This window comes from Rhodamnia argentea, chromosome 10 (assembly GCF_020921035.1).
Source record: "Rhodamnia argentea isolate NSW1041297 chromosome 10, ASM2092103v1, whole genome shotgun sequence".
Classification (NCBI taxonomy): domain Eukaryota; kingdom Viridiplantae; phylum Streptophyta; class Magnoliopsida; order Myrtales; family Myrtaceae; genus Rhodamnia; species Rhodamnia argentea.
In genome coordinates, this window is record NC_063159.1 from 2,086,229 (window position 1) to 2,099,917 (window position 13,689).

Sequence of the window (13,689 nt, forward strand, 5' to 3'; positions counted from 1 at the left end):
ACCAAGCCTACACGAACCGAGCCGAGTTGAACACTCTCTCTCCACACAAGTCAAACGCACATCAAAACAAGACTCTCTCTCTCTCTACCCCATCACGGCGGTCCTGCATTGATCATCCCCGATTAAACCACCGACCCCGTTTCTAAGTCCTCCATCTTGTTCTTTGAGGTCAAGGGTCGACCTGGTCGTGCCGCCGGCGTTCGCAGCAACCGTCGTGGCAGTGTTGGCCTTAGTGGTTAGAGCTTTGGCTTTGGGTGAGGAGGACAAGGCCCCGTTCCATCTGATGATCGTCGCCGCTCGGCCAAGTCTCAATTCGACTCTGATTGCATTTGTATCGAATATTCTTTGGATCATCTCTTTAGCAATAACTTGTAATTCGCTTTTCGGTTTCTTTCCACATATTCTCTCCGTTTATGTACTAAATTATTGAATAATAAATGAAATGGAAAGTGAAACCATTTGAATTTATTGAGTCATAGTGCAGACGTAATTCCTCTAGGAGATGTTGGAAGCCGAATCTACCAACTCGTTGCTGAAATCCCACAGCTTCTTGGCCAGACGCTCGTCCTGTGCGAGCGCGCTCGGCTTCATCTCGTTGCAATCGAGGAAGTATTTTCCTGTCACGCCTTGGAGGCTCGGATGGAGTGCGGCATAGCAAGTCGTGGCCGCTCCCTGAGTCAGACATACATATCGTGTGACAAAACCAAAGTGAAAACCTGCAAGCATTTCTCAGAAAGATCGGCCGATTTACCTGTGGTACATTCTTCCATAGCAGATAAGTGAACATCTTCAAGACTTCTGCATTGCAGATTGATGCAAGAAACGTAAAACAAAAGAAAATGAAGTCTCTCTTAGGTGATAAGAAGATCACGCTGCGGATCTATAACTTACTCATCAAGATGAAAGAATGTCTCATGAGATTTGTCATGATCAGACCGGGATGCACCGAGTTGACTGTAATATTTGCACCCTCTTGCTGCATTTGCAGAATACGGATGTAAAGAACTCGGAATGTATGACTGGAAACACGCAAAAAATGGGAATCCAGTGCACTATTGTTCGAAGAAGACCGAAAAAGAGGACCCTCAAGTACTACTTCTTCCGACCAAAAAAACAAAGGTACTATTTCTTACGAAGATTTTGGTTACCCTTAACTGATGATCTAGGAAAAACATGGATTGAAGCCTCGAAATGCAACAATCGAAAACTGTCGATGAACATTTTGGATTCTGACAAGAGGGGGGATTCTCACCTGCAGGCGGTGAGAGAGCTCGTTGGCGTGAAGTATGTTTGCTAATTTGGACTGACCATATGCCTTCTTGTCAGAATAACTGAATAGGAACGAAGAAACGCAAATTGTGGATAGAGTAACAAGTCAAACCAGTGGCTATCAGAAGTGGAAAAACCAAGAGATAGTTTGCATACCCCAGCTGATCGTTGATGTCGTCGAATCTAATTCCTTCCTTGTAAGTGTGCATATGAGCTATAGAAGACAAATTCACGATGCGTCCCTCGACGCCGGAAACTCTTGCGGTCGCTTTCATTTTGTCCAGGAGGAGGTTTGTCAGCAGAAAATGTCCTGGCCAATATGAATGAGCAAAGAGGGCATTCAGAATTTAGCCAGCAGACAGCATTTCATGAGGTTGAACCAGGGAAACTTTTGCTGAGATCTAGCTACCGAGATGGTTAGTGGCGAATTGCACTTCGATCCCGTCTTCCGACAGCTGATAAGGGCAGAACATAATTCCGGCATTGTTGCTGAAACGAGCAATTTAGGCTTATCAACACGAGAGCGCGGAAAAATGATTGGTTCTCTCCATGTAGTTTGACAAGTCCGAATAAACTAGAGACAGAGTGAGAGAGAGGCAGAGTGGTTGTTACATCAAGATGTTGAGGGGCAGGTCAAGAGCGATGAAATTGCTGACAAATGCTCTGATGGACTTCATGGAGCAAAGGTCCAATTTGAGGACATCCACGCGAGCATCTCCATGGTCGTCCAGAATCAGCCGCTTCGCTTCATTGGCGGCGTCCGTGTTTCTCGCGGCAATTACAACGCGCGCTCCGCGCAAGGCTAGGACCCTCGCCGTCTCGAATCCAATGCCGCTCGCTCCTCCTTGCAAGATTATTCGAAATGGACAAGATCAGGTTCAGGGCAACACTCACAGATCAAACTATCTAAAAGACTCGCACAAGTTCTCATCTTTCAACATGAGCTCACATAACATCAGGAAACACAAAGAATTCACCTGTGACGATGGCAGTGACATTGCTTGCATCGATGCCTTCAGTGACCTGCTCTGCAGTGGTGGCTGATCCAAACCCACTTGGGCCTGGCCTTCCTGTCACTAATGAGAAGATACCCATTTCCCCAAATCAACCCAAAACATGAAAAGATGCTAAAGAAACGAAGGAACAATCCCAAAAACCAAGACTTTCTTGATCACCGCACGACAAACGCAGGACTGTTCTTATATTAGCTTAGGTTGAAAAGGAAGGAGAGAGACAGAGACAGAGACAGAGACAGAGTAGCCCAACGACTGATGAGAGGAAGGAAGCAAAACTGCATTGCGAATTTATGGGTGCGGGTTAGTTTCCGTGTCAGTATTAGGAAAAGGTTGTGGTGGGGTGCATTAAATTGTTATTTCGCCTTTGTGGGAACTGGGAGTTAGGAACTGTGTACAACATTAACTTCAGCAACTCTTCAACCTTCTTTGTTGTAAAACTTGCCAGGGTTTATGAAATTCATGGAGAAGCCGTGAACACAATAGATTTACGGGGTTTGGTCCCTCCTTTTTTACACGAGTCAAATCAGATGTGGGCAGTTTTCTTTTCTCATAAACCTTGTCGAAAGGCTTTAAATCTCACACCTCAAGAAAGAGACTTTTGGGAAAAAGGCTTTAAATCTCATACACACCTCAAAAAAGAGACTTTTGAGGCATGTTTGATAACGTTTCTATTTCAAAAAGTGATTTTGACTATAATTAATTTTTTTATTCTATTCTTTGAATGAGTTTTAGAGAATTAGAACGCGCTTAGTAATCGCATAAAATTTTTACTCCCAAAACAGAAACGCGTTTGATAATCGCACAAAATTTCCGCTCCGGGAAATAATTTATTTTCTCAATTTGTCATTTAAATCAAATAATTATATAATCACATTTGATGACTTTCCTCAGACCCCACAATTGCGATCCTCTTGCACCATGACATCTTTTTGGCCAAAATAGGGATGCTTTAGATTTGTTCCTCGAAAGGATAATACGCTTAAATTGTTATTTTCCCATGCTTCTCTTGAGGCTATGCATATACCAAGGATGAAAGAAGTGACTCTAATTATCTTTTATTACTTATAATGAATAAAATCCGTCTTTGTCACATAGTTGGCTTAGTTTTACCCTCGAATACCATGCAAATGATCACCGATGCAGCATGGTACTCCGACAACAAATTAGGCAAGGCTTAGGAAAAATCGAAAGGCAAAATTACCAAAAATAGGATTGCCCAGTTGAATAGATCCATTTTCTACTTTTTTATATTTTTTTAGAATTTTCAGAAATTTTGGAACGTTTTGTCCATGAGGGGTAAAATCGGCATTTGGGATAAATCAAAAGTTAAAATCATCAAAAATAGGATTGGCTAGGTGAAATGACCCATATCCTAATTTTTGAGATTTTTTTGGAATTTTTGGAATTTTTTCCAATTTTTTTAGATGTTTTTTATGAATTTTCCATTTTTTGGATTTTTTTAATCATTTTCAGAATATTTTTATTTTTTATTAATTGCTGAAATTTTTATTAAAAAAATTATCCAGACCGGGTCTAGTTGACTTGGCCCACGCCTTGTGGCGCCTAGCAAAACCGAAAGAAGACTATCGTTGCCTTTTTTGTTCTCAAAAGTGTTGATTTTTTTTAGAAGCAACTTTTTTTGTTTCTTATTTTTGGTCCAAAAGTATTTCCGACAGCAGAATTAGAATCAAAATCATTCACGTTACCAAACATGTTAATGATTCTTTTTTGTTTGAGGGAACAGAAATAGAGGAACGTAACGTTACCAAACAGGTCCTTGGTAATCGAGACTCCATTTGTTTCGCGAATAATAAATGATTTGAAAAATATTTTCTTGAGAATGATCGCTATGGTCCATAAGGAAAATATTTTTCATTGACTAATTATTATAACTAATATAAGAGAGCTTTTTTAGGAAAATATTTTATAAACTATTCATTTTGTGCGAAACAAAGGAGCCTAAATGCTGGCCCTCCGCGTGTGTAGTTGTTTGTGAATGGTTTGCTTGAGTAAACTTGAGAAAAATATGTATCGATTCTTTAAAAATAAAATGCAAATTATAATTAAGTTATTTTACCTGACATCATAACAACAAAAAAACTAAAATATGCAAAATTTGAAAGTGCATACCAAAGGATAACTAGATCAGATAACTCATTTGAACCCATAGCATATTCATGAATAAGGGAAGCTATTCTGATTCCATCGAAATGGAAGAATCAAAGAATTTATCCTATGGACTAAGATAATTCATTTGACTGGCGACTTCTTTTTTGTTTAATGGATTGCACTGTGGGACAAGATAGCAAAATATTGATGGATCTAGACTCGCTCTAATGAGCGTAAATTATGGGGATAATTATCTAACAAGTCATATGTTAGAATGTGGTACACAACCACAATGAAATATAGAGTAAAAGCAAGAAAAAGAAATTAAGAAATAATGTTTATCATGATTCACCTTTGAAGGGCCACTTCCAATAGAGAATTTCACTATAATTAGTATATTGCACATCTCTATTACATCTCTCAATTACAAAAGAAAGAACCGCAAACTAATACACTCGTCAACTGTCACGTGTCATACAACTCAGCAATTTGACAATAAAATTTAACGAAAACTAACGGAGGGTAAATTTGTCACAGTGTACTAATTTGAAATTTTTGTGGTCAAAAAATAATTTTGTAATAAATTTTATCACGTGTATACTAGTTTGAGGTTTTTTCGTGGAAAAGAAATTAATTTTGGGTGAATTTGCCACAGTTGTACCAGTTTATAGTTTTTTATGATAAAAGAATTAATTTATGATAAATTTGTTACGTGTGTATTAATTTTGGAGTTTTTGGGTATCAACCCTTATATACATTGAGTTGTAAGATTATTATATTTGAAATTCCAATCATTGGGAAAATTCAGTTCTTGACATGATGTAAGTCCTAGGGGATATGCTTTGCATTTTGTTTTTAATTTTACGACATTTGCATTTTTTAAGGCTAAGCTCATTAGAAAAATCATGTTTAAGTGCCAAGTGGGATCACCTGATTACGGCTAATAATGGCTGGAGCATATCTCGACTCCATTTAAAATGGCTCCTTTTATGGGATGACCCATGTGACCCATTGGATCATCATGTCATTGTCAGGATGTGTTGTAATCGAGTCAAGATGAGTTAATCTTGGTTTACTTCTGAACAATTTTAACTTAAATGACACACAGATACTTTTCTCCACCACAGTTGATCTGGATATTTTAAGCTTTGACACGAATAGTTCAAGTATCTTTATAGATTAAAGCTCAATCAAAGTAAAATTCACTTAGGACGCGAATATATTTCGCGAAAAATATATGATGTGAAAAATATTTTTCAAAAAATAATCGTTTGATAACGAAAATAATTTTTATTGACTAATTATTTGAACACATACTAATAATCATTTTATGAGAAATATTTTTCAAATCATTCATCTTTCACGAAACATACGGACTTTTAAATCGGACTCAAACCCAAACTTGAACTCAAGCACAAACTTAGAGTTTTTGGTAGTGTATATTTGTTTGTCATAGCTACAAGTATATATACTTCATTATCTGTCTCAGGAAATCTGGTTAGTCCACAAAAGACAGGTCTAAACTTATGCGTATCGCCAACCTTTGACTCTCCACTTGGATCGTGGTGACTAGCTCACCCCGTGGCCAAATGTGCATGGGCAAAATCTGTCGCCTTAAATTGAACATTCCCCGGTAGATGGTCTATACTTTGCCGGCACTAGACATTCTTTTGAGAGAGAACAAAGTATATACACCCGTTTTGAACATTCCTCGGTGGTCATGAGAAGTGATGATTTACTACAATTGATCAATTAAAAATACAGATAGAACCCGATAGAGCTTGAAACTTGTGATGGGGGTAAGTTACAAGTTTCAGAATATGCATAGTAGGTTCTAGATTCCAAAAATTAGGGAACCGGTTCCGACAAGTAGGTTCAAGATTTTAAGTGAAATATGAATCGATCCTGAAATCGCTCGCCCCTAATCCGTGAATATTACTTTTATTTCACTTGCATCCCCCCGTTCCACGGCAATTCATTCAATCATCTCACTTTTTCCCTTTTCACCCACCCAAAAGATCATTCACTCACAACCAGATTGCTGACCACCATGAATAGGGTCATTTGAAAGGTCAATCAACTTTCCAGCTGAGACCTACCCGATTGTAATTACCACCAGCTCAGTAGTGTGGCATTATTGCTCGTCAATTATGGTCCCCCTCTCACCAAAAAAGAAAAATTTATGGTCTCCCACCACCCCCAACCTCCTTCCGCAGCCTACATTCCATGCATGGAGAGAACTTACCAAAGTTATAAATTAGTTTCTTGCTGGTCCCTCCTATGAACTGCTATGATGGTCCGACACTACGTACCACGTCGTGTCACGACACATACTTTTTCGACTCTTACCGATAGCAAAGCATCGAGCGTGTCGTTGGGTGTCCGTTCCGGTGAAGGAAGACGGTGACGCGGTGCCGTGGCGTCCGTCATGATTTTTCGTCACTATTGAATTTGTCGAGATTATTAAAGTGGACTTGGTAGCAGATCGATATTAAAGATATTAGCTAGACAATAAGGAGATATAGAGACATTGGTGATTGAGGGCTTAGCGCTGTCGTCTTATTTGGTTTAATTCGACATGGAATTTGTGCAATAACAACGTAACCAAATAAATATCTTTGAGTGTATCGATTTATCTATCTCTTGATTCGAAATGGGAGCAAGTTTGAAAAAATATCTTTGAGTGTTCTAGGATTGGGCGAGGTGGGTCTATCTCCTAATTCCATCTTTTGCATTTATCCCTTGAAATTTTGGGTCGAATTTACTGAAAAATCTGTGCTTCATGCTGTCCTTTTCTTCTTGCCAAGCCAAGGTCGACCTTCCCCTCTGGCGAGTTGCACGTGAATTTTCTGTTCTTATTTTTTGGTTGCACGAAATTTGGCTAATTGCCAATTTGCTGCGTCAATTTATAGGTGGTGGAGGAGTTCGACCAAGCATCAATGCTCTTATTACCTCCACCACACGCAGCATTGCAAGTAGGATTGCCCTTTGTCTTACGTCATGATTTAGCCAGGAAAAAAAAAAAAGAGTCGGAGTCTACAAGATAATTTTGAAGGATCAACGATGGTTGCTCCACAAAAAAGTGAAAATTAAGGAAAGATTACACTTTAGTAACCTATATATTAAGGTTTACCGTGCAAAGAGGAAAAATATTTTGAGTTTTGAAATAGTGCAATTTACATCCTTAAATAAGACCTAACACAGGCATGGTAACTCGATGAGCCCTCTAAGGCCTGAACAAGGACAATTTCATCAGGGAAAATTGTCCAAAATTCCTAGTGATGTTGTGCGGCGGCCAATTCAGTACTAAACTCTTTTTCTTTTCTTTTCTTTTCTTTTTTGTTTGGTCGCAGTCCTAAACCCTTTTTCATTGTGTCAATTTTTGACAAGTTTTCAATGTAGTTGTCTGCCAATTTTGGTTAGAAATCGCAGACATAGACAATTTTTGCATATTTAAAACAAAAAGATTGTGCATTTTTTATTTTTATTTTATTTTATTATCTTTGTTTTTACTAGGGTCGGCAATGCCGTAAAGGCCGATGAGGGATCATAGGCTCTCATCCAATGGTTGGCTAGCCTTAATTTATCTTTGTCTTTGTTAGCCCCGACCGTTCAACGACGACCGTGCTACGTGGGACGGCCAACGTCCACGTCGCCGATTTCTAGACAAAATTAATTGCAAGAATTATATTGACAAATACATTTTTTTTATAATTAATCGATTTTTGACTTTACAATTATCCCATTTCATCGAGCATGGGCCAACAGTTTTTTTCTTCTATCCAAGCACATGCCCATTAAGGCTTGCGCAGGCTTTATGTTTTTTTTTTTTTTTTTTTGGTCTAATTGCTCTGGCTCTATTGCTTTAGGACTTTTTGGTCAACCCATGCCCGTCCTGACCCTCTCGTTAATAAGGTATGCTCGAGACAAACTATTGACACTTTTTCTTGGTCCGATAGTCAAGAAAATATTATTCAAGAGGTGCTTGTAATTTCCTTATTATGTACAAAAATTTGTTTACAAGTGTTTTAGGGGCACTTTTTAAGTGGCTCCTTAAGGAAATATTACGATTTTCAATGCATTAGTTGTTCTAACGAAGTGTTTTTCCTATGTTGAAAATCGAAACTCGGTATACTTGACTTATTTCTTGAAACCCAAATTTAAGTAAAAAGTGCATTTATACTTCGCCGTCAAAATTATAATATCATATAATACTCAAATACTATGAATAAAATATATATGGATCAATATGTCAATATTGCCTATTATGAATGTTTTAAGCCACCCCAAGATTCAGATTGAGGCAAAAAGTAAAAATAAAAGTCACAAACAATTGTCTTTGTCTTGGTTGGCCGCTGTTTTGGCCGTTCTCTCTTACATAGCCGTCTCTTTGGCTTATTTGGTATATGCGCTTTCAGCTTGTGTATCTTGGTAGATCGCTACACCTTTGCACCCATTAAGACACGCCCTTGTGTACTAATGGGTACGAGGTTTTTGTGTTCGGTCTCTTCCTTATAAATGACGCTTTGAAAAGTTATATACATTCTTACCTTACCAAAAAAGCAAAAAAAAGTCACAAGCAATTTCAGTTGGCTTTTTTGTTGTTGCATTTTTTGGATTTTTGTGTTGTGGGTCACAAGCAATTGATCCACATCGGGCACAAGAGTAGATAAGTATCAATTCATGCATTTAGGGCACACGTTGTCCCCATTTATTGTGAGTCCCCGGCAAGCAACAACAACCTAGTTCTTTCCATTTTCATCCCATCATATTTAATCGAATCATACTCATCACAGCTTGGCATACAAGCATAATGTGAGGGACTGAACACGAGCCTCTTTTTTTTTTTTTTAAATTATTTGAACACGGGCCAACTTTCGCGCACCGCACCTCACTGGTTCTCAGAAAAATCTCAAACTATACCTACTATGATACAATTATTCTGAAATTTTTTTCTATGACACTAAAAATCCTAAATTTGTAGTTGCGTAAATCATTTACCCTCCATCAACGAGCACCGTTACAATTCTACCAAAACAATGTTGACATGATGTCCACACGGCTTAAGCGAAATACAAACGATGTTGTTTTAGCTGAAAATTTATCCAAAATGAAACATTGACAGTGCATAAATACGTCACATAAGTATAACTTTCGAATTCTTTTATGTTATAAGAAAAAGTTTAGAGTGAATGCGCCACAATAAATCTAGTTTGTGATTTTTTATGTCAAAAAAAAAAATTGAAAATAAATGTGCCACCGTCACCGTAGTTTGAAATTTTTGGCGATTTTTTCTCCAACGTAAATGACAAAAAGAGCTTCGAAAAAATTGAAGATCGAGCGGTGTGAGGTCGCTTTCCCTTTGTCGGAGGTCACTTTCGTTAGAGGTGGCGTACGCTGTTAGTGTTACAATGGTCAAAAACCTTCGGCTCATAATGCATTGGCCGTGTAGCTTTTGCCGTCTAGGAGTCATCATTTATGATTATGACCATCCCACGCAAATTGCATGAAATTAAAGACATGAAATTTAAAAAAAAAAAAAAAAAAGAAAAGAAATTATATATTTTTTGAAACTCAGAATGTGTGATCCAAAGCCTCCTGGATGAGGGTCGTTGGACATTTCACTCGATTACGGGATTTTTCGTGACCACATGGTGCGTATGAAAGTTACTTGTGACCGGACGGCTAAGCTTTTGAATTGGACCCTGTAAATGTTGGAGCCAAGCATAAATTCTTCGTACTTCAATTTGGCTTTCTTATTTTTTTTTTTTTCTCGTTTGATTTATCGTTCTTCAATAGCGTCGATTTTTTCCATATATATATATATATTTATTTATTTTTCATTTCGATTAGCATATTGAAGTTAGAGTTATCCCCACTTTGCTTACTGACGGATTCTTCTCATGGCTATATTGTCCTCTCCCAAAACTAATGTCTTGAATTAACTTCTTCTTTTTTACATTTTATTTTTGGTCTAATAAATTTTTTTAATTTGAAAATTCTAAGAAGGTGAAAGATCAAAGTAATGATACCACTGAAGATTTAATTTTGTTTTTCTTTTGCAATTTTCCATCCGAATTTTCATTCCCACCATTTTCTTGTACATTCCCAAACATGTCATAAGTCTTCTACTTTTTGAGAGCTTCTACAATCACTCACGTTTGTCTGGTTAGAGCAATTTTTTACTTTTTACCTGTTGCAATTCATAAATTTTGTGATTCGCGCAATTCTGACTTTTTCTCTAGTCCAAACATCTGAAGGCTATTTAAACATACAGATATTGATATGCAGAATGTAGTTTTTTTTTTTTACGAATTTTTTATATTTAGGTTTCGTTTGTTTCGGGAAAAATGATATGTTTTTGGAAAATGTTCTCCAGAAAGTCATTTTCTAAGAAAATGAAAATATTTTTTCGGTATTAGGCTAAAACATGAAAATAAATTGAAAAATATTTTTCACTGTTCTGCATGGAAAATCGAAAGTCAATCACGTTTACCATTTTGTCAGATATTACAAAAAAAAAAAAACTGAAGAAGAGAGACTATGGACAGTAATATGTGTAATTTAGAGAAAGGGATAAAAGGCAATGCAATCCGATGGTCCCTGCACTTTTTGAAATTGTTCAATTAAGTGTCTGAATAGTGTTTTTCGTGCAATTAAAGCCGAAAATGCTGACGTGAACTAACACATCAACGCCACATCAACACTGACCAGACAAATAGGCGCTTTCATGTAAATTTCTAGCGTGGATTTGACGAAGCATTAGAGAATTGAAAAAAGAAACCGACCTCTAAGAGAGAGAGAAGGAAAGAAAGAGCGGTGTCGCTGCCCACGCACCGGTGAGGCTCGTGGAGCCCTTGCCGGCCATCACCTGGTTGTGCAGCCCTAGGCACCCGTTTCTTCTTTTTTCAAATTTGTTTAATATTCTTTCTGTGTGATTCTTTTTTTATTTTTTTCCAAATGACACGTGGGACGCCACGTCAACTTTTAAAAACGACTTAAGGACCACGTTAATATTTTATTCATAATTTTGATGGATGGATCAACTCGAACAAAAAAACCTAGGATTTAGCGATCCAATTGCGAAGAAACACTTGCAATTGATCTGGGCTTTTGCCCAAATGATCCTAAATTCATCGGGGACGACGTCGTCCAATTAGAATAGACATGACAAATTGGGCTACTTTCTCTCTGTTTGGCCCAACATAGTCAAAGTACTCACATACCATTTTACCCTTTGTAACCTTTTTGTTTTCTTGGGCAGATAATAATTCTTCATTTTGGCTCTTCAGAATTGTAGTGGACTTCATAAGTAATTTTTTTTTCTTTTTTTGCCTATAGTGGATTTGTTAAGAATTTGATCTTGAACTGTAATTTGTAGCATAGATTTCAATTAGTCTAATGGGCTCGAATGTATGTCATGGGCTTTTGTTTACATTTCACTCCCATGGATCGATCTAATTCAAGATATGGGCGCCCATGGCTCAAAAAATCAAACGAAACATCTACATAAAAAGATAAAACGCGATCACAAATGGCGATTTCTTTAAAAGCTATTAGGGCCAACAATTTTTTATACGGCTCATTTGCATGCCGCTAGACAAACACAATATAGGTAGACATGGCCACGGGCCGTGAATCGCCGGTTCCGGTTCACAATCATGATTGAAGCAAAACCGGCCCTAGGAGGGGTGGTCCTAGTTCCGAGCCGGTTCAAGGGCCGGTTTCGATTCCGGTTCCGGTTCCGAATTTAAAATGATAAATTATGAAATAAAAAAATAATAAATTATCAATTATAAATTATAATCAAATTTGGGAGGAAAAAAAGGGAAAGGGAAGGGGCTTGAACTTAATGAATTATCATTAAGCACATACATATCTTATTGTGGATAAAAGAATCAAAGTCCATATAGTTTTTTTACCTTTGATAACTCCAACTTATCTCATCATCAATCGTCGTTATCTGTTGTGATACCCGTGGCGGTGGTATCTCCACTATCATCATTGAAGAATTGGTTGGCTTGATCCGGCTCTTGTTGTCGAAATTTAGCCTTTGTCAAATCATGAACATAAGCTTGAGCCTCTACAACATCTAGATTTAATCTTGAGTGGCGATCGTCCAAAATTAATCATTTAGTGCTAAATGCTTGTTCAATCGCAATCGTTAAAAAAATGGTTACTAATACTCTAAAATTGGGTTGAATAAGTCTTCTACCATTCTAGAATTTTGAAATATGTGTTGTGTTCGGAATCACGAAACTCAAAAGAAATGATTATATAATTTTCTAATTTGGAAATATTACTTGTTGCTCCCTTTTGTCTTTTTGCCTACTAATGAGCAAGATTGTACCATCTACTAAGTATACAACTCTCCTCCTTTTGTGAGATACTAGGTTGAGAAGATCCACTATCACCTCAACCATATCTATTACAAAATTCATTATATAATGCTACTACGACGTCTTTAAACTCTACTTGTATAATAAATACCGGATAAAGTATAAGTTGCATCATTAAAAACGTTCAAAAAATCTAATTTTTTTTATGCAAACAACCCAATCTTGTGGAGTAAACTAATTTCGAAAACATTATTCGAAATTAACGTACATAATAAATCTTTATAAGCAAAAATTGATGGAGCAACTCGTAGATAGAATTCCAACGAATTGAAACATCTTTTGAAAATCTTTTTGGTTTTTGTCCATGTGATTTACAAAATCTGCCCAATTCTTTCATAACTTGGGGACGACTCCATAAAAATTTAATTGCTCTCTTTATTAGGGTGAGAAAAGCCTCAAGAGTTCATAAACCATCTTGAACACATAAATTTAAAACATGGCAAACGCATTTAATGTGAAAAAGTTGTCCGCCAAAAGAGAATTTACAAATATTTTCTAAATCGAAAATGGAAACAGTATTTGATGACCCATTATCAAAACCAACTGAAAAAACTTTATTAATCAAATTATATTCTTCTAAAACTTGCTTAATTATTTATAAATATTATTGGTCGTGTGCCTTTCATCAAACACTCGAAATGCAAATACTCTTTTCTGAATGTTCCAATCGTTACCTATCCAATGACATATGATACACATATAAAAATGAATTTGCTAAGGATTGTTCCAAATGTCGCTACCTATATGTACACATCCATTGAAATCTATAAAATAATTTTGCAAAGCTTTTCTTTGTTTTTTTTATAAATTCTAAAAAGTTCGCATTTAAGAGTAGTTCTCGGAACATGTTTTGTTTGCGGAGTACCATGCAATGTTGATAAAAAAATTCAAACCAA

The 13,689-nt window shown here is 36.9% G+C and overlaps 1 protein-coding gene across 1 annotated transcript; it reads right to left on the reverse strand.

Moving 5' to 3' along the window:
* Positions 1-480: 480 nt before the first annotated feature.
* Positions 481-2,497, reverse strand: LOC115739859 (short-chain dehydrogenase TIC 32 B, chloroplastic-like). The gene is made up of 8 exons (XM_030673148.2): positions 2,247-2,497; positions 1,882-2,113; positions 1,679-1,758; positions 1,426-1,579; positions 1,253-1,331; positions 892-976; positions 752-798; positions 481-672 (listed from the first exon to the last, which is right to left on the reverse strand). The coding sequence occupies exons 1-8, from the start codon at positions 2,362-2,364 to the stop codon at positions 496-498; spliced, it is 972 nt and encodes a 323-aa protein (XP_030529008.1). The 5' UTR covers positions 2,365-2,497; the 3' UTR covers positions 481-495.
* Between the last annotated feature and the right edge of the window lie 11,192 nt (positions 2,498-13,689).